This window comes from Peromyscus maniculatus, chromosome 2 (assembly GCF_049852395.1).
Source record: "Peromyscus maniculatus bairdii isolate BWxNUB_F1_BW_parent chromosome 2, HU_Pman_BW_mat_3.1, whole genome shotgun sequence".
In the NCBI taxonomy this organism is placed as follows: domain Eukaryota; kingdom Metazoa; phylum Chordata; class Mammalia; order Rodentia; family Cricetidae; genus Peromyscus; species Peromyscus maniculatus.
Window position 1 is genome coordinate 165,582,138 of NC_134853.1, and position 26,572 is coordinate 165,608,709.

General features: G+C 51.4%; 1 protein-coding gene across 1 annotated transcript; it reads left to right on the forward strand.

Annotated features, from left to right (window-relative positions):
• Positions 1 to 2,980: 2,980 nt before the first annotated feature.
• Ciroz (ciliated left-right organizer protein containing ZP-N domains) lies at positions 2,981 to 26,325 on the forward strand. Its single transcript, XM_076565656.1, has 11 exons — positions 2,981 to 3,083; positions 4,691 to 4,789; positions 8,149 to 8,273; positions 9,311 to 9,454; positions 14,480 to 14,518; positions 16,293 to 16,430; positions 16,939 to 17,023; positions 18,084 to 18,280; positions 18,515 to 18,638; positions 23,693 to 23,895; positions 24,353 to 26,325. Exons 2-11 carry the CDS (start codon positions 4,717 to 4,719, stop codon positions 25,475 to 25,477), a joined length of 2,253 nt encoding a protein of 750 aa, XP_076421771.1. The 5' UTR covers positions 2,981 to 3,083; positions 4,691 to 4,716; the 3' UTR covers positions 25,478 to 26,325.
• Positions 26,326 to 26,572: the final 247 nt, after the last annotated feature.

Genomic DNA, 26,572 nt, shown 5'->3' on the forward strand with positions numbered 1-26,572 from the left:
GTACCCCGAAAGTGGAGTTACAGATGGTTGTGAGCTTCATTCCCCATGGCTTTGCACCTGCTGCTCTCTCTGACTGGAATGCACCTCCCTGGATTGAAGCTTGGAATTCTTTGCTATCTCATCTTGGCTCAAATGCCACAGCTTTTTTGTTTTTGTTTTTCAAGACAGGGTTTCTCTATGAAACAGTCCTTGCTGTCCTGGAACTCACTCTGTAGACCAGGCTGGCCTCGAACTCACAAACATCTGGCTGCCTCTGCCTCCTAAGTGCTGGGATTAAATGGGATTAAAGTTGTGCACCACCACCGCCCATCCCTAGTGATTTTTTTTTTTTTAAAGATTGATTTATTTATTATGTATACAGTGTTCTGCTTGCATGTATGCCTGCAGGCCAGAAGAGGGCACCAGATCTCATTACAGATGGTTGTGAGCCACCATGTGGTTGCTGGGAATTGAACTCAGGACCTCTGGAAGAGCAGCCAGTGCTCTTAACCTCTGAGCCATCTCTCCAGCCCCCCTAGTGATTTTTTTTTTTATATTCAGTTTATTTTATATTTTTCAGAGCTGAGAACCAAACCCCAGGGTCTTGCGCTTGCTAGACAAGCGTTCTACCACTGAGCTATTATTCTATGTATGAGTTCTCTCTCTGCAATATGACTTTATGCCAGAAGAGGGCATCAGATATCCCACTATATATGATTGTGAGCTGCCATGTGGTTGCTGGGAATTGAACTCAGGACCTCTGGAAGAGCAGCCAGTGCCCTTAACTGATGAGCCATGTCTCCAGTCCCGCTTAGTGATGTTTTATCTGATGTAGAAACTTTGAAATAAACAAAAAGAGTTATTTCTTTGTTTTTAACATAGATTTATCTTGATGTACATGCTCACATACCCATGTGCTACTGCACACGTGGAATCAGAGAACAATTTTGTGGGTTGGTTCTCTCCTTCCACCATGTGGGTTCTGGGGATCCAACTCTGCTTATCAGGCCTGGTGGCAAGTGCCTTTCCCTGATGAGCCACCTCACAGGCCCTAAGGTGTTTAACAATTTATTATTGGCTATGTCCATCGGAAATGGCTTGCTTAGTTAGTGCCGACATTTTCTCTCTCTGACTCCAACCTTCCTTACCTTAGTTTGTGATGCTTTCTTATTTTTCTTTTTTATTATTTATAGGTTACATGTGTGTACACATGTTTGTATGTATCTACCTTGTCAAAGGAGGCACATATGTACAAGAGTGTATGTGGGGGTGCATGTGTGCACTTGTATGTGTGGAGGCTAGGGGTAGACACTGAGTTCCTCTTTCACTGCTCTCCACTTTCCTTTGTTTTGTTGTTTATTTATTTATTCCGAGTCATTGTTGCTGATGTTTTGTGACAGCGTCTCACTATGTAGCTCTGCCTGGACTGGAATTCACTCTGTAGACCAGGCTGGCCTTGAACTCACAGAGATCCACCTGCTTCTGACTACCAGTTCTGGGATTAAAGATGTGACCACCATGCTGGTGCTACTTATTTTTTTTTTTTTTTTGTCTTTTGACTCTGATTTATTTGATCTATCTGTGCCTGCAAATGACACAATTTTCTTATCTGTTAGGTTGAGAAACAATGAATAATTCTATTATTTACAAATACACCATTTTCTTTATCCATTCATCTGTTGAGGCTATCTCCCTAACTTGCCTACTGTGAATATAGGCATTCAGTGATTTCTATTGTACTACCTTATTTTTTTTGAGACAAGATTTCGGCTGGGTGGTGTTGGCGTACACCTTTAATCCCAGCACTTGGGAGGCAGAGGCAGGCAGATCTCTGTGAGTTCTCGAGGCCAGCCTGGTCTACAAAGTGAGTTCCAGGCCATCCAGGGCTGTTATACAGAGAAACCCTGTCTCGAAAAACAAACAAACCCCAAAAGACAGGATCTCTCACTGAACTTGGAGCTCACCAATCCAGACAGACTAGCAGGCCAGGGAGTCCCTGGGAACCACATGCCTCTGCTCGTCAGTGCTAGGATTCCAGGTGCACGTCACCATGGGTGGCTTTTTACATGGACACTAGGAATCCAAACTCAGGTCCTCATGCTTGCCTGGCAGATACTTAGCATCTGTCCAGCCCCTTGTGATGCTTTAAGCTGCGGACAACCCTGGGGCATGTGAGGGCTTTTCATTCAGAAAATTCTGCCTTCCCCTGTGGACTATGCTAGTTTCCAGTCTGTTTGCAAATTCTTTCCAACATCCTGCATCTAGAAAAAAAAATGTCTGTTCTTTTGTCTTTTCTTTTTCCTCTCTCCTTTGAGCTGGCTGAAAATCTGCAGGGTTTTCTCATTAATAATGATTTAATAAAATCCATGGATTCACTTAAAACAATCTGTATGGGAATCACAATGTTGCCTTTTTGGAAGTTATCTCTTTAGCTTGACCTTCCAGGAAACAGCCTCCCTCAGCCTCCTGGCCGCAGGTTCTCTGTGTCCCCACCCTGTCTCTTCTCCGTGCTTGATTGCGACGGGAGACCCCTCTTCATTTCTTTCTTTGTCCGGGCTGCTGCCCATGGTAGGCATGCAAACCATATATCTCTGGGGCGCGGGTGTAATTCAGCGGCACAGCGCTTGCTTAGCATTCTGATGCCCCGGATTTGACCCCAGCAGAGCAAAAATAAAAAATAATAAAATCCATATATACATAAATATAACCGACTGAATGAACTGTAATTGAGATATGGCACACCTGTAACCAGGGCACTTGGTAGGCAAAGGCAGGAGGACTACAAGTCGGAGGCCAGCCTGGGCTATCTAGTGAGGTTAAGGCAGCCTAGGCTACATGGTGAAAGCTTGTCTTAAGACACAACACAAGACAACATTAAAAACAAAGAGTAAAAGCAAACAAAACCAAAGATGAGATCTAATTGCCTGTCTGACTGAAGTCAGACCAGGCAGGCAGCCCTGCTGGGCTGGGCACCCAGTCCACACCCTTCTCTCTGCCTTGCAGGGCCATCTGTCTGGCTTGTATTCAACATGCTGTGTTCCCATGGATCCTCCCCTTCGGGTCAAACAAGGACAGGCCTCACCCGGCACACGGAGCTCTGACAGGTAAATCAATCATGCTTTTCTGGTTCACACAGGCCTTGGGCGGTCCCCTCTTCTCAGGCCGATAACCTTCCTGCTGCGGTTACATGGAAGCAGAAACCATTCACAGCCAGCACTAGCCTGGGAAGGCAGACCCCTCTCTCAGCTAGCACTAGCCAAGTGCCTGGGTTCCCAGGGATGGCTGGAGCCAGAGTCAGGGCTCCCTCTCCTCGAGGAAGCACTTGTTTGGAAATAGCCGGCACAGGCTCGTGTACCAGACCCGGCATGGAGTCTGGGAGTCTTGGTGTCCACTGACTTTTTGTTTTGTTTGTTTGTTTGTTTGTTTGTTTCTTTTTTTTAAAGATTTATTTATTGCGTATACAGTGTTCTGCCTGCACATATGCCTATAGGCCAGAAGAGGGCGCCAGATCTCATTACAGATGGTTGTGAGCCACCATGTGGTTGCTGGGAATTGAACTCAGGACCTCTGGGAGAACAGCCAGTGCTCTTAACCTCTGAGCCATCTCTCCAGCCCTCTTTCTTTTTTTTTTTTCAAGACAGGGTTTCTCTGTGTAGCTTCAGAACCTATCCTGGAACTCACTCTGTAGACCAGGCTGGCCTCGAACTCACAGAGATCTGCCTGCCTCTGCCTCCTGAGCTGCTGCACCACCACGCCCGGCCCAGCCCTCACCTTTTACAAGTTCATTAATTTTGTGTTTTGTGTGTATGTGTATGATAGATGCATGTGTCTGGGTGTGTGTGCCCCTTCACGTACACCGAGGCCAGAGGAGGGTGTCAGTGGACCTGCTCTGTCCCTCTCCGCCCCTGTTCCTTTGAGACAGGCTCTTTCACTGACCCTGGAACTAAGTTGGTGATCCTCCTGTCTCCATATCCGTCGGCACTGCGGTGGGCAGTGTATATGTGGTCACCCGTGGCTGCTTTCATGGGTACTGGGGACTCGAACTCAGGCCCTCATGCTTACTCAGCAGGAGCTCTCGCCGTCCTCAGCCCCTATGTTTTCTCTTACTCAGCTCATCTTTGAGAGAGGGGATGGGACTGTGGCATAAGAACGGGGAGGCCCTCAGGTTTCCGTGCTCACTCGAGGGACTGTCAGACCTGTTAAGAGTTCAGCCTGGCGGAAGAATGAAGACGGCTACCAGACTCTGGAAGAGAAAGAATATCTGTCAGAGTCACCACCGGCGCCATCATCACAACCATGACTGTCACCTTCCGTCATCATTATCCATATCCTTATCATTCCCATCACTGATACAATCAATTCTGGGAAGACACAGACTGAGCAACAGGCACGTGTACAGACGCACACACGCATGGACTCACGCACGCACGCACGCACGCACGCACTCACTCACGCACGCACGCACGCACGCACGCACGCACGCACGCACGCACGGTGGGCATTTAGGCCCAGATGTTCTGACTCGGGTGCCTACACTCACCAGTAAATCACATTGTTTCCTGTCTCCCCATAAGACACTGGCTAGATGCAGAGGTGACTCCTCTCCCGGCTGGTCACCGCAGCGGTGCTGGAAGTCTGTCCATCCTTCCTCCTTTGCTGTCTCTCCCTTGGGTCCTCTCCACTGCCTCAGAAGTGACTTCTTATTCCACAGGGAAGGTCGAGTGCTTCTCCGACTACATGACCCTGCAGATCCCGAGGAGCCATGTGCAGGGTTTGAGGCAGTGGCTGGCCAGGGTCCTGCACCTGCCAGGTAAGCTATCTTCTCAGCCCCCAGGTTCTCCAGTCCTCAGCCATTGACTGCCTGGAGCCTTTGTTAAGGGTTCCCAATGCATTCCTCACACCAGGGCATGGGTACTGCGTTCCCTGGAAAGCTTCTCTCTGGGCTTCATGCTCCTTCCTTCCCAGGGCTGCCCTGGCCTTCTCCAAGACAGCCCTTGCTCATCCCATTTCCTCTCAGTTTGTGGTCCTACTTAAAAAGACCTTGTTCACATGCTCGTCATCAATGCCACCAGCAGGTCGCTGGGAGCAGGCACAGCCCTGTGCTCCATGTTGACAGCTGAGGTGCCTCCAGGATTAAGGACTCTGTCTCATGCTTAGGAGACCCCTAATAGATATTTGCTCAGTGGGCAAAAGGCCCCCAACCTGGATTGAAGTGCCCATCAGGTGCTAGTATGCCCCTAAACTTAAATCCCTCTGTGAAGCTAATGGGACAATTAAAAAAATGGATTCTTTAAAAATTCTGCTTATTGCCGGGCAGTGGTGGCACACGCCTTTAATCCCAGCACTTGGGAGGCAGAGGCAGGCGGATCTCTGTGAGTTCGAGGCCAGCCTGGGCTACCAAGTGAGTCCCAGGAAAGGCACAAAACTACACAGAGAAACCCTGTCTTAAAAAATAAAAAAAAAGCCGGGCGGTGGTGGCACACGCCTTTAATCCCAGCACTCGGGAGGCAGAGGCAGGCGGATCTCTGTGAGTTCGAGGCCAGCCTGGGCTACCAAGTGAGTTCCAGGAAAGGCGCAAAGCTACACAGAGAAACCCTGTCTCGAAAAACCAAAAAAAAAAAAAATTCTGCTTATTAGTTGTGTGTCTGTGTGTGCATGCACGCTAAAATACTGTGTTTATAAACATGTGCCACAGTGTGCATGTGGAGGTCAGATCATGACTTGCAGGACTTGAGTCTCTCCTTCAACCATGTGGATCCCAGATATTGAACTCGGGTCCTCAGGCTTGGTGGCAAGCGCCTTTACCCACTGAGCCATCTCGCTGGTCCACAATTCTTTCCAAACCTTTATCGAATGCATATGGGTGTTTCACCTGTCTGCAAGTATGTGCACCACACACATGCATTGCTAGTGGGGCCCAGAAGACGGTGTCGATCTCCTATAACTGGGACTACAAACGGCTGTGAGCCACCATGTGAGTGCTGGGAGCCCACTCAGGTCCTCTGGAAGAGCAGCAGCCTGTGAGTCATCTCTCCAGTCCCTGGCCCGTGAGTTTTACCCACTGGAACCACTACCTCATGCTTGGTGGGGGGATCTCATGCCTAAAACAAGCCAAACGAAGGGCACATTATCACCTTCAGAAAACTTTGAGCAAAACCTGCAAAGTGGGAAGACCTTCTGGAAACTTCCAGAAGGAGCCGAATAGAGCGAATGTGCCTGCAGCTCACCTCCTGCTATACCTTTGGTCACAGAGTAAGGTCTCAAGTAAGACACCCCAATTTTTCCTTTCTTTTGTACAAAAATGAAGAAATTGAGGAGGGAAGCCTTCTTCCCATCTCAGAATGCTGTTTTCTTTCTTCCTTTGTTTTTTAAGTCAGGATCACACGCTGTGGTCCAGGCTGCCCTAGAACTCTCTACGCAGTCCGGACTGGCCTCAGTCTTCCTGGTGTTGGAATTACAGGTGTGAGCCACCACTCCTGGCTTAGTCTGGAAATTCTAAAGTGCTGTCTGGGCCTGGTGTGTCCTGAATCCTGAACTGGCCCTGGGATGGTCAGTCAGCCGGTGATGCCTCTGGAACTGGAGCGGCGTTTGTGTATTAAAAGGCCACTTTTCCAGGGGAAAACGTGGAGGATACATTAAGCTGTCGCCTGTTCTTTGGAAAGCCATTATTAATGGAAAACAATAGATTAATAGTTTTAAAACGCTTGTTCAATAAGTAATTTTTATGGCTCTGGATAGAGCCCATTAAACATTTCTGTGTGTTATTATAAAGAAGTTTTAAGTGTAAAATCATAAAGTCAATAATCAGGGAATTAGTCACAGCAGCCAGCCACAGGCCATTAGTTTTAGGCGCTGTCAGAGACACCTGTGGCTTCGGAGGAAGAGCCTTTCTTTTCCTCACCAGCGCCAGGTGGGGATGCAGAAACGATGCTGCCTGCTGCCTTCCATAAAGTTGAAGGGACAGCAAGCAGGTGTGAGCAGCAGGATGCAGGCAAATATTTACAAAGTGCAGACGTGAATGGGAAACTAAAACGATCCAGGTCAATTTGCACATCCAGCCTTAGACACTTTATTTCCCCAGTGATCTGCCTTTCAGAGCCACAGGCTCGGCCTTGATCTCCTGCTAAAGATAGTCATGAAGGCTGCACGCTCTTAAAAGGAAAGCATGTCACCAGAGAGTCCCCCACATCCAGGCTGCTGGAGCTGTCTCCTGCAAGGGCGTACTCATCTCCCATCAACTATCTGAGAATGAAAGTGTGGGCTTTGGGGCGGGAGGGTGGAGGACTTAAAAAACATCACCTCAAAAGCAACACAAGATAATTACGGAAACAGAAGAAATCTAAAGACGATAATGAAGACTGCCTGTAATCCCTCTGCTCAGTGATATTCCTCTTTGTGTTTTACTCATCCAATAAATGTTTACTGAGAGCCCTCTATGCGCCAGATGCAGCTTAAGGCGCTGGGGATACAGCAGAGAACAAAACAGATAAATACTCTTGGCGCCGTGGGGCTGGCATTTGAGTGGAGGGCAACAAGACCATTTCTGTAGCCATAGACATTTTTCAGCAGGCGAGGTGGTGATGTGTGATGCAGAAAGGGGGTCTGAGGGAGGGGCGAGGTTAAGAGGGGGTGACGGAGGCTCTGCTGGCAGAGGCCTCGTTGACAAGGGGGATCCACTTAAAGGCTTGAGTGTGGCGGACTGAGCCACACAGGTATCTGGAAGAGTGTTCCAGGCACAAGATGCAGCCAATAGAAAAGCCCCGAGGGCACCCACGATGTGTTAGAAGTAACAGGGAGGCTAGTGTGGCTAAGGCAGAGGGAGAACACTGAAAGCCTAGATGACCCTCACATGGGTCTCTCAATGGAGAGTGGAGCGATCTGCTGCAGGCTTGCGTGGAACTCAGTGTGTTGCTGGGGGAAACAGACCACAGTGGAAGAGAGGAGCGAGAGACAGCTTCTACAACCCAGGCTGCGCTCAGAGCTGGGAGGTGGGTGGGAGGGGAGTCTGCATGTCTGTCTGGCAGAACCAACAGGCTTCCTTCCAAGACTTCTGTCTCTGCTGTTCTCTGGTGCTCCAGAGCAGAGCAGCCACGGGCTTATGTCTGGGTGTCAGATACTCCTGACCTCACCTCTGCTGTTCTCCCAGGGTCCTGTGTGTTTCTGTCACAGGCACCAAGAGGGCCCCCAGCCACCTGGATTCTCTTCTTACCAAATGTGGTTTCCTCTTGCATCCTGCTCATGAGGGCGGCTTTATCTTCCGAGCGCTGTACTCTGGCTGCTTTGTGCAGAAAGAGGTGGGTTTGAGAAACTATTTATTTTCAGGGCTGGGGTCAGAACTCAGGGCCTCATGTATGATCGGATGCCAGGTGAGTGCACATCCACCGAGTTACATTTCTAGCTTTTTTTTTTTTGTCGTTGCTTTGAGACAGGGTCCCATTATAAACCCTAGCCTGGAACATATTAGCTATGTAGACCAGGCTGGCCTCGAACTCACAGAGAGCTGCCTGCCTCTGCCTGCCAAGTGCTGGGACTAAAGGTGTGCACCACCACCTCCAGCCCTTCCCGCCTCAAAAGAAAAACAACCTTTTATTTTGAGGCAGGGTCTCCCTGCACAGGCTGGCATTGAACTCACTCTGTAGTCCAAGCAGTCCTTGGATCCTCCTGCCTCAGCCTCCTGAGTGCTGGGATTACAGGTGTGTATCCTCACGCCTGGCTTATCACCTTCTCTCCAGCAGCCCCACGCTCCTCTCTCTGTCATCACTACCCTCCCTGATGCCCCTCCCCCTGACCCCCACATACCTTGTTTTACCCCCCACTCCAGGGCTCCCATTCGGGCTTCTGGCAGGGATGAAGGAAGACGGTCTAGGTACCTGTGGGACCCTTGGCCTGACTTTTGAAGCTCTGTTGCCGAGATGGCCACATGCTGTTGTTTCCTTAGTTGTTCACATCTGTGGAGCTTCAACTGCCTTGGCTGTAAAATGGGGCCAAGGGATTTCTTACTGGGGTCGAAGGAAACCGCCTGTGGGCAGATACTTGTCTGCTGTCAGGAATGAGAGGATGCAAACTGCCATGCTTCCTCTCTAAGAGTGACCTTCCTGAAAGATACAGCAGTTCCCTGGCCCAGGGACCTCCCTAGGGGCTTCCCCTCTGGAGGCTGAACTGCCACAGGCCAGAGTCGGCCAAGTTCCCCAGTCCCTTGCTTCTCAGCTCTTAGCTTCCAGGAGGCCTGCGTTAATCATGCCTACTGTGAACAGAGGCTGACCCGTAATTGTGGCCTATTAACTGCATTTTCTTCTTTCGGTTGCGCGTGTGAATTTTGCCTGACTTCCAGAAAGCAAATTACAGGTTGGAAATCAGAATGTTTCAAAAAGGGGCAAGAAGGTTGAAGCAGAGTGATCGCTACATAATGAAGTGTCCCGTGATCACGTTGAGGCTGGGTGAACAGAACGTCCGCTGCCACCCCTCATTCATTCAGGTAACAGCTCAGGAAGGCCCGGGAGGGCCCGGGAGGTGGTGATGGGCATCCAGGGCTGGCTTCTCTTCAGAGGCCCAGGTAGATGCCTGGGGTTCCTGAGCCTTGGGACGTCGCCCAGCAGAGGTGACAGATAGAGATACAGGGTAGGACATTCTCTGTGGACATTTAGTGTTGACTGGGCTTTTGAGCACTGAGGCGTGTGTCGGGATAAGGGGTGGGTGACTGATGAAACGAATCTCAGGAGCTGTGTTTTTTATGTCAGTCATCCAACATCACAAGAGCAGAATTGTGTTTTTTCTCTTTGCATTAAGGAAAGTCTATCCTCTGCTCCTCTTCCTTCTCCCCTCCTCATTTTTTTTTTTTTTTTTTTTTTTGGTTTTTTGAGACAGGGTTTCTCTGTGTAATTTTGTGCCTTTGCTGGAACTCACTTTGTAGACCAGGCTGGCCTTGAACCCACAGAGATCCACCTGCTTCTGCCTCCCGAGTGCTGGGATTAAAGGCGTGCACCACCACTGCTCGGCTCCTCTCCTCTTTATTCTGTCTTTATTCTCTCTCTCTCTCTCTCTCTCCCTCCCTCCCTCCCTCCCTCCCTCCCTCCCTCCCTCCCTCCCTCCCTCCCTCCCTCCCTCCCTCCCTGTGCACAAGCTTCTTGTGTGTCTCAGGACAGTGGTGGTCAGAGGAACCCTCGGGAGTCAGGTCTCACCTTTCTTTGTTTGAGACAGGGCTGTCATTTACAGCTCTGTGTGCCAGGCTATCCACGGTCATACTTGTGGGGAGTCTCCGGGCTCTGTCTCCTGTCTTGCTACAGGAATGCCGAGGTGACAGACTCCAGCCACGGCATCTGGTTTTATGTGGGTTCTGAGGATCCGCATTCAGATCCTTACCATTTGGAGGCAAGTGCTTTACCCACAGAACAATTTCAGCAGCAATGGGTCCTCTTATTTAACCTAGGTCACATCAAAGAATTCTAGACGTCAGGTTTGGGGGCTCTGCAAGGCCCCAGGTTCCATCCCCAGCTCTGAGGAGTGATGTGTTTCAGATAATCACGTCCCCATTGGAAAGAACACAGGCCTAGGCACACTCCAGCTGTGTCACCGCCTGGTGGCATCCTTGAGCTCAAGTTTCTCTGCAGCCCTGGAACAGAGAAAGAGTTGGCTGGGAGCAGGGGAAGGCTGCAGACCCACAGCAGAAATGAGTGTCCCAGACAGGACGGAGAAGGGAATTGAATTCAAGCCTTCCTTTCCCCAGGAAAGCTTATCTTCCACTCACCCTGCTATGCCGGGCATGGCCTTGGCTGCTGCTTTGTTATTTATTTATTTTGGTGCTAGGGACGGAACTGGGGACTTCGCATCTATCAGACAAGTGCTCTCTCAGTGAGCCATGCTGCTAGCCCCTCACTGATGGATTCCAGGCCAGCTCTCCACCACTGAGCCATGCCCCTGCCCCTGCTTTGCCAATGTTGGCCCATCGCACCTTTACAGCCCAGCAGGCAGGAAGCGTTGTTTATATCCCCATTCCACAGAGCAGACAAGTAAGCACAGAAGGGCGTTGCTGGGGTCCCGTAGCTGGTGGCAGCCGAAAGGGGCAATGAGCCGCTTTGATGAGCTGCCCTCCGCCTCCGCCTCCCTTTGCTGGAATTTTCAGCTTTTTAAAGAGAAACAGGAAATCCATCACTGTATGTGAAGTTACATTTTAAAAAGTTGACTTTGGGCTGGGAAAGCAGCTCAGTGGCAGAGCGCTAGGTTAGCGTGTGTGAGGCGCTGGACTCCCTCCTCTGCAAGGAAAAATGTTGACTTCATTTAGTGAAGAGTTTTGTTTTGTTTTTTTTTTTTTTTTGAGCAGTTGTTTACTTATTTTGATACAAGGGTCTCATGCATCTCAGGGTGGCCTTGAACTTGCTATGTAGCAGGGGATGACCTTGAGCTTGTGATTCTCTTGCTTCCATCTCTCAAGTGCTAGGATTATAGATGTGATGTCACACCTGGTTTATGTGGTAGTGGAGATTGAACCTACAGTTCCACGCATGCTAAGGGAACACGACCCACTGGTCCACATCCCCAGCTTCCAAAAATGTTAACTTTAACTTTGCAAGTACCATGTGGCCAAACGGGATGCTGAATTTAGAGCTGGGTTTGATGGTGCACATCTGGAATCCAGCATGAAGGAGGTTGAGGCAAGAGGACTGTAAGTTTGAAGTCAGCCCTGGCTGCAGGGTAAGACCCAGGCAGCAAGTGAGTAAAGGTGCTTGCCACCAAGCCTGAGATTCTTTCCTGGAACCCACATGGTGGAAGGAGAGAACTGACTTCTGCAAGTTGTCCTCTGACCTCCACACATGACACTTGCGTACACACATGCATACACCCACGCAGTAAATTAAAAACCCCCAGCAGTCAAAAACCTGGATGCTCAATTTTGCCCGATGACTCACTGAAGGAGGAGAGGAGAGAGAGGAGATATCGGAAGGGAGGTTGGAGAGAAAGACCCACGAGTGACAGCTACCATCCGTTTAGGGGGGCATCCGTGCGAAGCACATGCTGAATGCCAGGCTCTGTGCTGGTACCAAATGATCAGATCTGAGAGGACAGCAGTCTTGCCTCGGGAGGGTGTACAGTTCCATTCTCATCTGTCCTGGGCTTTGACGTGAACGTGCTGAGACAGGGAGAGCTGAGCAGAGGCTGGGACCCCAGCTCTGTGCTTGTTCCCCGTAATCTTCTTGCCTCTGGAGTTCTCTGCTGCTCAATTTTAAAGAGCAGTGCCTGAGGCAGAGGGCTGTTTAGGTCCCATTGTGGTCATGCCAGGGAAGGTGTTACATTGTTCCTAAGAGTCACAAGCCTCTACCTAAACACCCCCAAGCGTGGTCATGGGTCATGGGTTTGACAGTGGGACATGGTTTTGACAGTCCTGGGGGCTGGTCACTTCTCTTTACACTGGCCTGTAATTTTGGGAGTGGCCACCAGAGGGACAAGGCTGCCTGTGTCGTGTAACACTGGACAGAAACTGGAGGAAAGCAGAGCTAGAGGCCAGCCAAGCGCCAACTTTGTCCCTTTTGACCTGCCCAGATTCCCAGCATCCTTCCCTAGTGTGGTGGTGGAGCCCACAGGACTACAGGACCCCCGTTCCCCTGGGCAGAGTCGCAGAGATCTCATGGATCTCAGCTGCCACCTCCTCAGCAGCCCCCCTCCTCCGTTTTTCCCTCACCCATCATAGGACCTCATCACCTCATCAAATTGACTGATTCATTCCCGGTGACTTCTGCAGCCGCTTCCATGGCTGCACCTTGAACTTGCATTAAGTTTTAATTAAAGCCGTTACACTAGCCTTGCCCCTGGCTAAATGCAGCCGCGGGCACAGGGCACATAGATATTTAATACTCTGCCTCTCCCCGCTGATGGCACAGGGTGCCCAAGGGTGTACCCGAGCCATGCCCTGCTTGCAGCGATCTGCGAGCTTGCTTAAGTGTGCCCACAAGCCCCGAGCGGGAGGCTGCGCAATAACTATTCATTGCCCTGGGTTAAGTGTGCCCAGGGGCACCGGTAAACTCAATGCAGTGATTAGCGATTGCTCCCAGGGAAGAATACCCGAGGTCCTGCTGAATGTCTGCAGGCCCTAAATATAGTCTGCTCGTGGCCACTTAAAGGGCATGGTGGGTTTGGACTGTGAACTTGATCCCACTTCCTCTGCTCCCTCCGTGGAAAAGCCCAGCCAGGGCTGCCCTGTTGCTGTGGGACTGGCGTAGAGATGGAGGGAGGCTTTGGTGGCTGATCTGGGAAATGTTGAATCCCTTTCCTATCTCCTTCTTCTCTGCTCCCTGACTGAAGGCAGCCCCTCCAAGGTGAGGGGATTACAGGCTCACCCAACAGGCTCCTTGTGGGCTGTGCTGAGCCTGCCAGCAATGGGGTGCCGGGCTCTCTGAGGCCAGGGCCAACAGAGCTGAGGCACTGACAAGGTTGAGGGGATAGGGGCCTTCCCTCACTTCATCCACTCATCTCTGGGCCTGGAAGAATGGATTCTGTACATGCCGGGGAAAGGGGAGGCAGCCTTATGTAAGAGAAATGTCAAGGCTCATTAGTCTTTCTGGACTCGGTGTCCTTACCTTCTATGGAACGAGGGTGGGGGACGTAGTCGCTCTCTGTTGGCCTGTGATTCTGTCCTGTGCCTCAGTATCCCCGCCCATGCTTGCAGCAAAAGCAAAGGGGGCAAGGGTGGGGTTGAGGCAGAGGAGGTAAGAGGGAGGCTGTGAGACGGCTCAGCAGCTAAGGTGCTCCCACCGGAGCCTGACAACTTCAGTTCCAGATCCAGGGCCTCCGTGGTGGAAAGAGACAACTGACTCCCTAAGTTGTGCTTGGACCCCTGCATGCACACTGTGGCAGATGCATGCCCCCCCCCACTTGGCATAATAAATACGTAAATACTATAATAAAGGAAATGTAGGCAAGAGGACAGCTGGATGCAGCTGGGCTCAGGCAGGTCCCTTGCCCGCACCATGAGACTCAGGGGCAGTGAGGGGCCAGCTGTCCAGGTGTGCCTGGTGAGACCATTCTTATTTTAGCACTGAACGTTCTTCACTGGGGAAACCCGAGATGGCTGGGTATCCTAAGCATGGTGCCTGGGTGAACACGCTTGTCTTCCTGTGCTTATCGGAGTCCATAGGTGAAGAAAAAGTGTGGAAGGGATGGGTGACGGGGTGAGATGGGGTGGGAGGGAGAGGCCTGGGAACCACCCCACCAGGTCCTTAACATCAGGGTCACGGGGCACACACCCACCCTCCGCCTTGACAGCTGTGCCCTGCACTCCAGCTGTCCTGTTGGCCTGGCCCAGGGCAGCAGCTGAGGCGACATTTCCCTGGGTCTGTTGACACTTGAGTCCCAGAACATAAATGCTTTTCTTGTCTTAATGAGCAAACAATTGAGGCGGCGGTAGCGGCGGCGAGGCTCTCGCTGGTCTCCCGCTGCGGCAATTGCTGAGGCGTTTGCTCAGGCACCTTTGCTCACAGTTTGCAGATGTTGCTTCCTCTCTGTTCTGCAGGTCTCTAGGCCCTTGCCTCCAAGGATGGACGGTGGACAGGTAGGTGAGGAAAGGGCATTGGTCTGCAAGGTTCTGCTAGGTCTGGTGCTCCGGAGGCTCTGAGGCAGGAGGTTGTCACTTCCATGGCCCTTTTGGAGAGAGTGTCTGTGGACAGTAGTGACCTTTGTGGGCCTGGGTCTCAGCAGAACTGGAACTCCTCCCCTGGTACCCTCCATGCAGAGGCCTGAAGCTGTCTGGGAAAAAAAAAAAACCTGGTGGAACCCTGCTGGGGTAGAAAGCCTCTGGGTCCTGTCATGGTAAGATTCTCTCTGAAAGGTTCCCAGTGGCAGGAGCCGGTGCAAAGCTGCCCGTTCCTGTGGCACACAGCTGTTCTCTTTATTTCCCTCCCCCTCCTCCCCTCCTCCCCCCTCTTTTGTTTTGAGACAGAATTTCATTCTATAGCCCTGACTGGCCTGGAATTCTCTGTGTAGACCAGACTGGCTTTGAACTCACAGAGGTCCACCTGCTTCTGCTTCCTGAATGCTGGGATCAAAGGTGTGCACCACAACACTCAGGCCTTCCTTTTTTTGAGATACAGTCTCATGGAGCCCAGGCTGGCCTTGGATTCACTAAGTGACTGAGGACGACCTTGAACTTTTGGTCCTTTTGCATCCATTTCCTGAGTGCCAAGGAGGGAACTGAGTTTCTCCTGCTACGTGGGTCTAAAGGGCCAAACTCGGTCATTAGGCTTGGCAGCAAGTGTCTTTACCTGCTGGAGCATCTTCCTGTCCCCTATTCCTTGAGTGGGTGTGTACCACCATGCCTTTTTTTTTTTTTTTTTTTTTTTTCTTTTGGGATAAGGTTTCTCTGTGTAGCCCTTCCCTGGCTGCCCTGGAACTTACTCTGTAGACCAGGCTGGCTGAACTCAGATATTTACCTGCCTCTGCCTCCAGAGTGCTAGGATTAAGGGTGTGGACCACCACCACTTGGCTTTTTTTTTTTTTTACAGTTTGGGGGAATCAAACCCAGAGTGTGCTAGGCAATCACTCTTCCAACTGAGCTATTCCCCAGCCCCCAGTTTTTGTTGTTTTGAGACAAGGTTTTACTATATAGTTCAAGCTGTTATTTATTTATTTTGGTTTTTCGAGACAGGGTTTCTCTGTGTAGCTTTGCGCCTTTCCTGGAACTCACTCTGTAGCCCAGGCTGGCCTCGAACTCACAGAGATCCACCTGGCTCTGCCTTCAGAGTGCTGGCCCAAGCTGTTATTTAAATCAGGGAAATCCCCCTGCTTCACACTCCCAAGTGTTGAGAATACAGGCATAAACCACTGTATCAGGCACCCACTTTTTCTCCTGGTCTAGTTCTTCCCACAGCTACTTGGGAAAGAGCTACCCCTTCCTCGCCTCACATCCCTCTGAGTTCCCCCAGTCCTGGACTGGGGTGTGCTTCCCCCTGGCACCTCTTGCATTTTTAGGCGCCCATCTTTATTCAAAAACCCCAACTGACCGTGTCCCACCACAGGGTGGCAATGAGAGCCCAGGACAACAGACCGCCAGTTGTGCTGGCCTGGATGGTATACAGGCTGAGTGGCTGGCCCTGCTTTTAAGGGCCCAGTCTGTTCATCTGTGCTCTAAGCACCCCATAAGAGGTCTGCTCCCCTAAAATGTGAGGGTACCAGCCTCTTTAGCTGCTGTCCTACCCCTGGGCCAATTGATCCTTTCCATGACCCGGCCATCCTTTTGAGTGCCCCCACCCCCGGTACCCACGCTCCTTGACCCCAAATGAGCTTGTTTCCTGGTCAGCTGTCTTGTGACTTTTGCCTTCTGTCTTCAGACCCCGTGGTTGCTGTCTCTTCGAGGGGAGCTGGTGGCTTCTCTGGAGGATGCCAGCTTGATGGGCTTAGATGTGGACATTGGTGCCAGCACAGTCACCATCCAAAGCCCAAGACAAGAACTTCTTCAGAGGCAGGAGGTCAGTGGTGGACAGCGGGCTATGCCAGGCTTCAGGGGGGCCCTAAGGCCTGACACCAGGAGAGAGCACTCTGTCACCCTGAAGTGCCAGTTCACGTGTCCACCTGTGAGACTGGACAGATTTAGGCAGGCGGCTTCGAAAATTGGGCCCCATTAGCGTAAAGTGCTCCGCTCGGCAGATGAGGGGCGCCGGCAATCATGTATTCAGCGCGTCCTGATCATGGTGGCAGGAGCATAATTACCATCTCTTTAAATAGCCCAAAGTTGCCGTGTAAGAGAAGATGGCTCACATGACATTTGCTCCGAGCTTGCTTCCTGCTAAAAATATCCTGGCTAAATAATATTTCCTGGTTGTGCTGGGGCAACAGGCCCTGGCTTGGGCTCTGACTCTGGGGGCTTTGTTCCGAGGTGAGACGGAAAGTGGAGTGGGTAGGGTGGGCACTTACAGAGGGAGGGAACGCGCCTCTGAAAGGAACACTGGCCACAGGGGAAACTTCCTGCTTCCCCAGGTATGGAACACTTCCCTGGAGCTCCTGCCTCTCTGGTTGGTGAGCGGCTCCTATGCCTATTCCCTCAAGGCTGCGTGCCCGCTGGGTAAGACCCAGGAACGCCCCTGATGCCCACCTCTGACTTTAACACGGCCTGTCACTTCTGGTTCCTCTCCTCTGCCAACCGCCTTGTCCCCCCTGCCCTGCTCTGCCTCACCTCTTCTTCACCCCAACCTTGACTGAGGACTTCTGAAACGCTGGGTGCTGAGAGGTGTGTGCAGGAATGTGTAAAGCGTGACCTGTGAACAATACTATCCACTGAGGGCTGCAGCCCCGGGATCTGGGGACTTTTGGGGGGCCCCAGGCAGGCCCTAGGGACTGTGAGGACAAAGATGGGAAAGGGTTTGTGGTCTTACTCTGCAAGACTTAGAGGCAATACCCTCCCTCCCAGGCGCCTTCTTCAGTGTGGAGAGGCCCGGAGTCTGGAAGCCTCCCAGACTCTGCTGAGCTCTAGGGAGCTTAAATTCTAAAGATCTCACTATGCACAGTTAGATGGATCAAAGGCTTTGTCCTGTGTGGGTAGATGAGAGATGAGGAGCACTGCAGGCCTGATTAGAATTTTATCCTGAGATAAGTTTCAGAATGAGAACTCTGGGGAGTCCAGGGGCCTTGGGGGGTGGCCTTGCCAAGTCCATACACATCTCCTGCCCTGTTGGTGCTATTTGAAATATCTTTATTTGGAGACAAATGCTTTCATTTAGCAACTGCAGAGCTGGTCAGAATGTCCCCGTGAGAGGGCTGACACAACAGAATTCTTGCTAAAGTGTAAACAACTGATATGAATTGTTTCCTACCAGCAGCTTGTAATGGAAGGGGCACCAGGCAGGGTCATGGAATACAGTCTTGGCAGAGAAAGGCCATCCTGCTCCTGGTACCTGCTTTTCCAGTGACCTTCTCGATTGGCAGCACCCTCTGAGAGCTAGACAGGGTGGCCTTTTTTTCCTTCTTTTTTTTTTTTTTTGTCCATGCAGGCATGGTCTCAGGACATCAAGTCCCAATGTCAAAGTAAATTGAGTCGTGTGTGGGGCTGGTCACAGGTGTGCCTCTGACTAAGACCCTGCGTGCCTGAAGCTCATTTTCTGGGCTGTGTTTCCCTGTGGTTCCAGCATCGTCTCAGCCAGGGGCGGAGATCTCAGTTCACATCCCCAAACAGAGACTGGGTCTGGTCAGGAGAGGATCCCGTGTGGAAGAGTCTCTGAGCCCCAGATTCCTTCGGGTGCACCAGTCCGACACTTTCACGGTGACCGAGGACAGGGACTTCCTGGTCGTCAGCATCCCAGCGCCGCTGCTGCTCCAGGACCAGGTCGGTGTCCCGGTGGCTTTGCCTTGCTGCTTCCTCTGAGGCCTCTTGCTTGGGCTATTGGTAGCACTTGAAGTCAGAAACACACCCAGCAGGTCTTTGGGGGCTGGCTAGGTGTTGGCCTTATCATTTATGCCCTGGAAGCTCAGTTTTGTTTTGGAGATGGCCCCAGCAGGGACAGCCATAGGACATGGGATGTATCTCATCACATGTAACCAATGCCTTGCTGTCCCACAGCCATGCCCAGAGGCCAGAGACGCCCCAGGGACACGAGCTTTCTACAGGATAGACCTGAGCCTGGCCTTTGCAGAGATGGTCTCCCCGGTGCACTGGACAGTGGAGAACTTTTTCCAGTGTGTGGGTGAGTGAGGGACCCTGAAAACATGCCTGCTGGTAACAGGTACATGCCACACAAGGTCTCGTCCCCTGGCCTGGCTTCATTCTCCTTTGGCAGTATTTCATTGTCTGGACTGAGCTCCCACATGTATGCAGCTTAGCAATTCTGTCAGGCACGCTGCTGGAACTGGCTGAGGCAAAGAGAGGTCGAGGTCCTGAATGGTGAAAAGGTACCTGGCTGTGGATGGGAGACAGAGGCAGGAGTGCACAGACTTCCCAGCTCAGCCTCGAGTGTGTGTATAAGTGTTTTATGTGCACAGGGATGTGGAAGCCAAAGGTTAATCTCCAGTGTCTACCTTACTCAATCAACTTGTTTTTTTGAGACAGAGTCTCCCACTGAGCCTTGGGCTTTCCTAGTCAGCTAGTCTGACCAGCTAGCAAACTTCAAGGATCCTCCGGTCTCTGCCTCCCGAGTGCTAAGATTACAGGCGCACGGGGATTTTAAGAACTTTTAGGTTTGTTTATTTGTTTGTTTGTTTGTTTCAGTTTTATGTGCGTAAGTGTTTTGCCTACATGCATATCTGGTGCACAGGGAGGTATTCTGATCCCCTGGAACTGGAGTCACAGACAGTTGTGAGCTACCATGTGGGTGCTGGGGACCAAACCTGGGTCCTCTGGAAGAGCAGCCAATGCTTTTACCACTGAGCCATCTCTCCAGCTCCAAGGCTTTTTTATTTTTATTTTCAAAGAAGGGACCTAGAGATCTCACCTCAGGTCCTCATGCTTATTCTTGTGTGGTAAACACTTTACTGACTGACCTTTGTTTTTATTTATTTATTTATTTATTTATTTATTTATTTATTTATTTATTTATTTATTTATTTATTGGTTTTTTGAGACAGAGTTTCTCTGTGCAACCGTCTTAGCTGTCCTGGAACTTACTTTGAAGACCAGGCTGGCCTCGAACTCACAGAGATCCACCTGCCTCTGCTGGGATTAAAGGTGTGCGCCACCACCGCCTGGCTTATTTTTATTTTTGAGACAGAGTCTTGGTATGTAGCCTTGGTTGGTCTTAAACTCCCTCAGTGTCCCAGGTTTGCAGGTGTGTGCCATTTCTCCGAATGTTGTCTCAGTTTTTTTGTTTTGTTTGAGGCAATCAGAGACTCGTTTAGCCCAGGCTGGCCTTGAACTCACTGCATAGTCAAAGATCATGTTGAATTTCTGGTCCTTCTGCATCTAGCCCACAAAAGTTGAGGTTACAGGGACTGGAGAGATGGCTCAGAGGTTAAGAGTACAGAGGAAGGACCCAAGTTCAATTCCCGGCAACCACATGGTGGGCTCACAACCTTCTATAGTGATATCTGGCGCCCTCTTCTGGCATGCAGGCATACATGCAAACAAAACACTATGTATAATAAATAAATAAATCTTAAAAAGAGTTGTGCTTCCAGGCATATGCCACTTTGGTCGGTTTATGAAGTATGGGGATCCAACCCAGGGCTTCATGCATGTTAGGCGGTCACTCTGGCCACTGAGCTACATCTCTAGTTCCCACCTCAGTTCCCCCCCCCCAAAATCTGGAACATAAGGAACCCAGAGCGTGTCCCAACACTGCATCAGAAGGTGCGACTCAGGAGCGCACCTGTGCAGGGTGTTCCACGTCCCTGGTGTGTCCCACCACCTCTGGGCTGCAGTGCCTCCGGTCAGTCAGTGCCTCAGACTCCTTAGCAGAAAGCCCTGGACTCTGCATTCATCCTTCAGCCACGGCGAGCTGTAAACACCGTGTGTGCGAGCTCCACACGGGATGCTGCAACCCTGTCTGGAAGCGGGGTTTCAGTGAAAGCCGGACTACCAAACAACCTGGTATTCACACGTGCAAAACCACCAGGAGCAAAACCCATTCAGATCCAGCACGAGGAAATACACATAATTCACAAATGATGTCAATCACTTTCATCTCAGACTTCCTAACTGTCCTCAATAGAAGACAGACGGGAAGGAGATTGAACTCAGATGTTAATAGTGCAAGAATGCCCCGTTACCAGGATATGATGTCTCGGTGCTGCATAAAAATGTAATTATATTCAGAACTATATTTAAAGATTAAAAGGGGGACTGCCTACCACATCTAGCCCCAAACTCAGAATTAGAAACAAAGACAAAGGCGGGATGGGTTGGGGGGTGGGGCGTGAGGACGGGTCGAGTTCTAACCGTCTGCTAAAAATGGAAATATTTCTCAAAAGTTTTTACATGTTTCGGCTGCTTTTGTTTTAACAGTTTCCTGCGGCACTGATATTGATTTTGGAAAGGGAGGGTTGGAACTCTACCCGGCCAGGATTCAGCTTGCAATGGGAGAGAGAGCTGGGAGGGAGCAGAGGCCACCAGACGGGGGTCTCTCCAGCAGCCTGTAAGGGGAGATAAGAGAATTCTATGGAATCTCGTGGAGGGCAGGTGGACTCAGGGGGAGGTGCCAACGATGAGGTGGACTTTGTCCTGGCCTCTGAAGGGTAGGTAGGTTGTTCACAGGGAGATAATGAATAAAAAACAAAAATAGCAACAGCAATAAAAACATTTTAGGAGGATTTTTTTCCCTCCCTGGGAAGATTTACACGGGGAAAGAATGTTCCCTTTCTGGTTTTATTAATTTCATATCAGCAGCCGGAATGAATCTCTCCCCTCCCTGGTCCCCAGCGCACCTCCTCTGTACCTCCCTGCAGCTTCTAGAGCTTTCTGTTCTTTTTATAGTCTCTCCTCTCCACTCCTGACTTCCCTGCAGCCTAAGAACCTGGAGACCAGGGGCTGCACCTCAGACAGGTTTTCTTCTCCAGCTTTTAGCAACCACTTACAAGTGCCATTTAGACCCAGTGATTTTCACCAGGAATTTTTACAAAATGTTTTTCTTTGTTAATATTGTGACTCATGAGTTACACTATTAATGGGTCGCCTACGTGCCTTTGGTTCCTGAACTTTCCATTTAGACTTTTGTTCATTTTTTTTTGCACATGGGGGTTTTGCCTGTGTGTGTGCTATGTATCAGTTTATGCCCTCAGAGTCAGAAGAGGGCATCAGATCCCCTGGAATTAGAGTGACAGGTGGTTGTGACACACCATGTGGCTGCTGGAAACCGAATGCTGGTCCTTTGAAAGAGCAGCCAGTGCTCTTAACCATCAAGCTGTCTCTTCAGCCTGACAATAGATTTTTAAGTCTCCCTCTTCCCTGAAAAAATGAAAACCAAACTCAGTGTTTTAAGAGCATCCTAACTGTTTCAGATGGCAGCTTCTGAGAGTGGTAGAGTAAGTGGAGTGCCCATCCCCAGAACAGAAAAGCCAATGGCAGTGGGAGCGTGGCGATGGCAGTGGGGGCGTGGCTATGGCAGTGGGGGCGTGGCTATGCAGTGGGGGCGTGGCGATGGCAGTTGGGGCGTGGCGATGACAGTGGGGGCGTGGTGACGGCAGTGGGGGCGTGGCGACAGTTGTCTTCATCTTTGGAAGACTGAGGGAAAGCTAACAAAATGGCTCATCAGGAAAAGGTGATTGCTGCCGAGCCTGGCAGCCTGAGTTCCACCTCCAGGACTCACATGGCAAGAGGGAAGAAGTGACTCACTCATGCGAGTTGTCCTCTGACCTCCACACGCGTGGTGTGGCGCGTGTGTTTCCCTGTAATAAAGCGTTTTAGTGAGTGAGAGGACCTGGATGGAAATGCTGGTGGGGTCAGATAAGAAGTATAAACCGGTGAGGGCGAGGGCATCCGGGACCTAGGGGAAGGTGATAAAGCAGCAGTGAGGTCTAGGACAGGAAGGAGTGGTAGGCAGTCTGAGCAGCAGGACCCCCCAGACTCCCCAAAAGAGACAGGCCTGATGTCTCTGGAGACACATCTGGGAGATTTCTGCCTTGTAAGGAGGTAGACTCTGCTGGCCAAGTCTGTTCATTTTTCTGTGTGAAGCTGATTATAGGAAGTGTTCTCGCCGGGCAGTGGTGGCGCACGCCTTTAATCCCAGCATTCGGGAGGCAGAGGCAGGCGGATCTCTGTGAGTTCGAGGCCAGCCTGGGCTACCAAGTGAGTTCCAGGAAAGGCGCAAAACTACACAGAGAAGCCCTGTCTCGAAACCCCCCCCCCCCCAAAAAAAAAGAAAGAAAGAAAGAAAGTGTTCTCTAAGAGTATTTTCCTGCCTGTGATCTCAGAGCTTGGGGGGCTGACATAGTGAGGATGGTGAATTCAGAACAGCCTGGGCTACATGTGAAAGTCCTGTCTCAAACATAACCACACAACACAAGCTCTACTAAACCTCACCATTTTAACTGCCTTACAGCATGAACCAAGAAGGTTAAATGGCTGTACTAGACCTATGGATTAGGAGTTGCTACTTAGCATGTCGGGAGGATGCCACTGGCATCTGGTACCCAGAGGCCAGGGATGCTGCTGACCATCTTAAAATGTACAAGATGCTCCCCAACACAGAACAACATAGTCTGGCCTAGGACATCAACAGTACTTGGGCTGGTTAACCTGAGATTAGTCAGGCAGGCAACATTACCCAGTTCTGATTGATTTCTGGGGTTGGGCCTCAAAATAGGAGACGGCTCTGTGATGAAACCAGCTGGTAGCATCCAGGCTGGGCAGTGAGTTGGGGTGGGGCGATCTTTGCAGAAACCTGGATTTATGTATTTTAAGTTTGTTAGTTTTTGAAACAGAGTCTCCAATGCAGACTGACCTAGAACTTGCTATCTAGTCAAGGATGACCTCGAACTTCTGATCCTTTTGCCGACACCTGAGTTGCTGGGATTACGGCAGGTGCATACCGCCATGCTTGGCTTATGTCATGCTGGAGGTTGAACTCAGGGTCTTGTGCATGTTGAGGCAAGCATTCTACCCACTCAGCTGTATTTCTAGCATATGTGATTTAATGTCAAAGGTCTGTGAGATTCAGCCACGAGGACAGCTCCTAACTCAGTGCTGGGCACTGACCACCAGGCTTCCGTTCCGTGGGGAAGGGGATGATGCTCATGGCCTTTATGGCAGAGGTCAGGAAGATTTTACTTCCTGAGGGGGAAGGCTGACTTCTGCTTTCCATTTTGGAAGGTTCAAGAGAAGAGTCGCTTGTCTCAACAGCCACGCCAGGGACCGCTCTACCCACCCTGTCCCCTGGATGGGAGACCGCTGCAGCAGAAGCGCCATCTGCAGCCTCTCCCCAGTTCCAGATCTCGCGGATGGCTGCCCTGGATGAGCCCCTTTGGCGTTTTGTGCACCAGCCCGCTAAAGAAGCCACCGAGGCAAATTCACAGGCATGTGCTGTTCCTACCCAAGAGTCTGGTCCCCATGAGGCCGTGATGGCCTCCACTGGGCCTAAGCCCTTTCTTTGAACACCTTCGTTCAAGGACAGCCACACTTTGAGGCCCCTCCCCCCCAGGCACATTTCTTCCTCAGGTTCAGGATGTTTCTTAGGGAAAGTGGGGACCTGGAGTGCATGCACCTAAGGGCAGAGCCCCTTCATCTGTCCTACCTGGCTCTCCCCGTTTTGTGTCTTGAGAGATGTGGCTGGAGGAGCAGTAGAGACCTCGGCTGTATTCACAAGGGGGTGGAAAACTGAGGCACGCTCCCACAGTCTGAAGGTGAAGGTCCTGAAGGCAGGCCTAGAAGCCCAGCCTGAGGCCGCTGCCCTCATATCCTTCTCTGGGCTGAGGTTCACAGGGGGGCTAGGGCCATATGCTTTTATTTCTGATGCTTTTCCTCTCTCTGCAGCTGGACCAGGGGGTACCATTCACTCAAACAACTAGGCCTGAGGGAGGAGGCTGGGTCTCCACTGCTTCCCCTTTCCCGGCTACAGTGCAAGAGCATCATGGTCTTCAGACTCCTCCAAAGAAAGCCGACTTAATTCCACATCCCCAGACTCCAGCGACACTCTCCTTAGAGCACACGGAAGCTTCCCAGGCTGCCCCCAGACCCTCACAATGGGTCTTCCTGTCTCGCACTTCCATGACCACACATTCACCTTCAAAAGTCCCCTCTCCTCTGTGGCCTTCTTGGCGATCTGATGGGCCCCAAATGCTCCTGGGTTCTGAACCATCTGTTCCCCTAACTGAAGTTCCAAGAGCTATGATGGCTGGGCAGGACCCTACCCAGCCATCAGGAAGTCCCTTCCCACTGGGCAAATTGTCAAGAGAGACTGTGAAGTCAACAGAGTCCGTGGATCCCACCCGGAGGGAGCCTGCCCACATCAGTGAGGAGTTTCCACCATTGACAAGGCCCTTCGTGAGCAGCCTGGCTGAAGAGGGTTTGATTTTCCACCATGCTTCCAGAAGGCCTCAGGAGTTACTACTGACAATCAAGGCTGAGGGGCCACTGCAGAATGACCGTGATCCCTCTGGAGAGGGGGCCAGAGGGTACCTGGACCCGTCAACCTCAGAACCCAGTCAGGGCATGGAAGGGATGGGACTCATCATCTTGTCAGGGACTGATGTCACATTCACCAGCCCAAGAGGGAGGCAGCCAGATGCCAGTGACCATCTGGTGACCCCAAGTCCAGAGCTCTCTGGGAGGCACAGGGTGGGCCCAGCAGTTCCCCAGACAACACTTGCCAGGGACCTTCTGGCTTCCACCTCTGAGAAGCCTGCAACCCCTTCTGAAGGAGGTACAGACAGGACCCTACAGCTTGAGTCAGCACCTATATGGCCTGAGGGCTGGCATGAGCCGTGGGCTGGACACACAACCAGCCCCCTGCCTCAACACACCCAAAGCCTTCTAGCTCCTACAGAAACCATATTGCCCCACTCCAGTGAGCCTTGGACCCCCCTCTCCAATGGTCAAGAGTCGATGGAGGCCAGGCTAGCCCCCACTCCTGACAGCCATCAGCTTCCTGAGCTTTAGCACATGTGGAGGGGTGCTTTGAGAGGTCCCTTTCTAGAAGCTTCAGGGGTGAGTCAGAGGAGTGTCCAGGGAGGGGAGGAGCGAAGGAAAGGGAGGACATGGTTTGGCATGCTCACACTTCCCTTCAGGAAGAGCTCTGTGACAGGACAAGGGCCCTTGGCCTCCCTGAGCTGCTCAGCTGTGTTTTACATCTCACTGTTACATCTGAGCAATGTGCAGCCAGCCCCCCCCCCCCCCCCCCCCCGCCTAGGACTCCGGTTCCAGGGTCTCCACTCTAGCTCTGTGACCTTAGCAGGGCACTAGCCTTTCTGAGCCTCAGTTTCCCCATCAACTGAGTGGAAATGATACTAGGTCCTCCCCAGTGGGGTCACTGAAGGGGGTGAACAAGGATCACGGAAAGTCTTGAGCACCGAGCCCTGCTCAAGCATGCTGGGATCCCCAGGGAGGGAGGATGGAGCGTCGCTGCCTTGCTTTCTGTGATCACATCCTGTGGTTTCTATGGCAGCAGCTGGTACCCTTCTGGCTTGGACAGACCCATTGACCTGCAGTGACCCAGAGCTCCCAAACTCAGTGGCCCAGAAGCCCAGCTGTGGCCTGGGCCGGAACCCCATTCGGTGCTTCCCTGAGAGGGCAGTGCCTCACTCCCTCCAGGCTGACCTGTGGCTGGAAGTGGGATTTGAAATGCAGCCAAGAAGAGGAGGCCGGCGGCAGTGCCCGCCCAGAAATGCGAACTAAATAAATAAATAAATAATCAGGGTTGTCTTGGCTGATAAACGGTCCCTACCTCGAAGATGATTTCTCCCCCTGTGTGCCCCCCTCCTTCCTCTTTCTCCGGGCAGATCCATCCCAGGCAAAAGCTTAATAGCCCCATTTAAGGCTTTTCCTTTTCGCCACGGAATTGAGCTGGGCCTGCCATTACAAGGTTTTCAGCTTCTCTCTGAAATCAAATTACTGACTCCATTTAATTTTTTAAAAGCTCGGATGATTTCCCTTCTTGAATCTGAACCGTGACTCCAAGGCCAGTCCCCTTCCCTGCCCCCAACCAGGAGCATCCCCTGTGGGTAACTGCTGCCCACAGATGGTGGCCCCCATGCC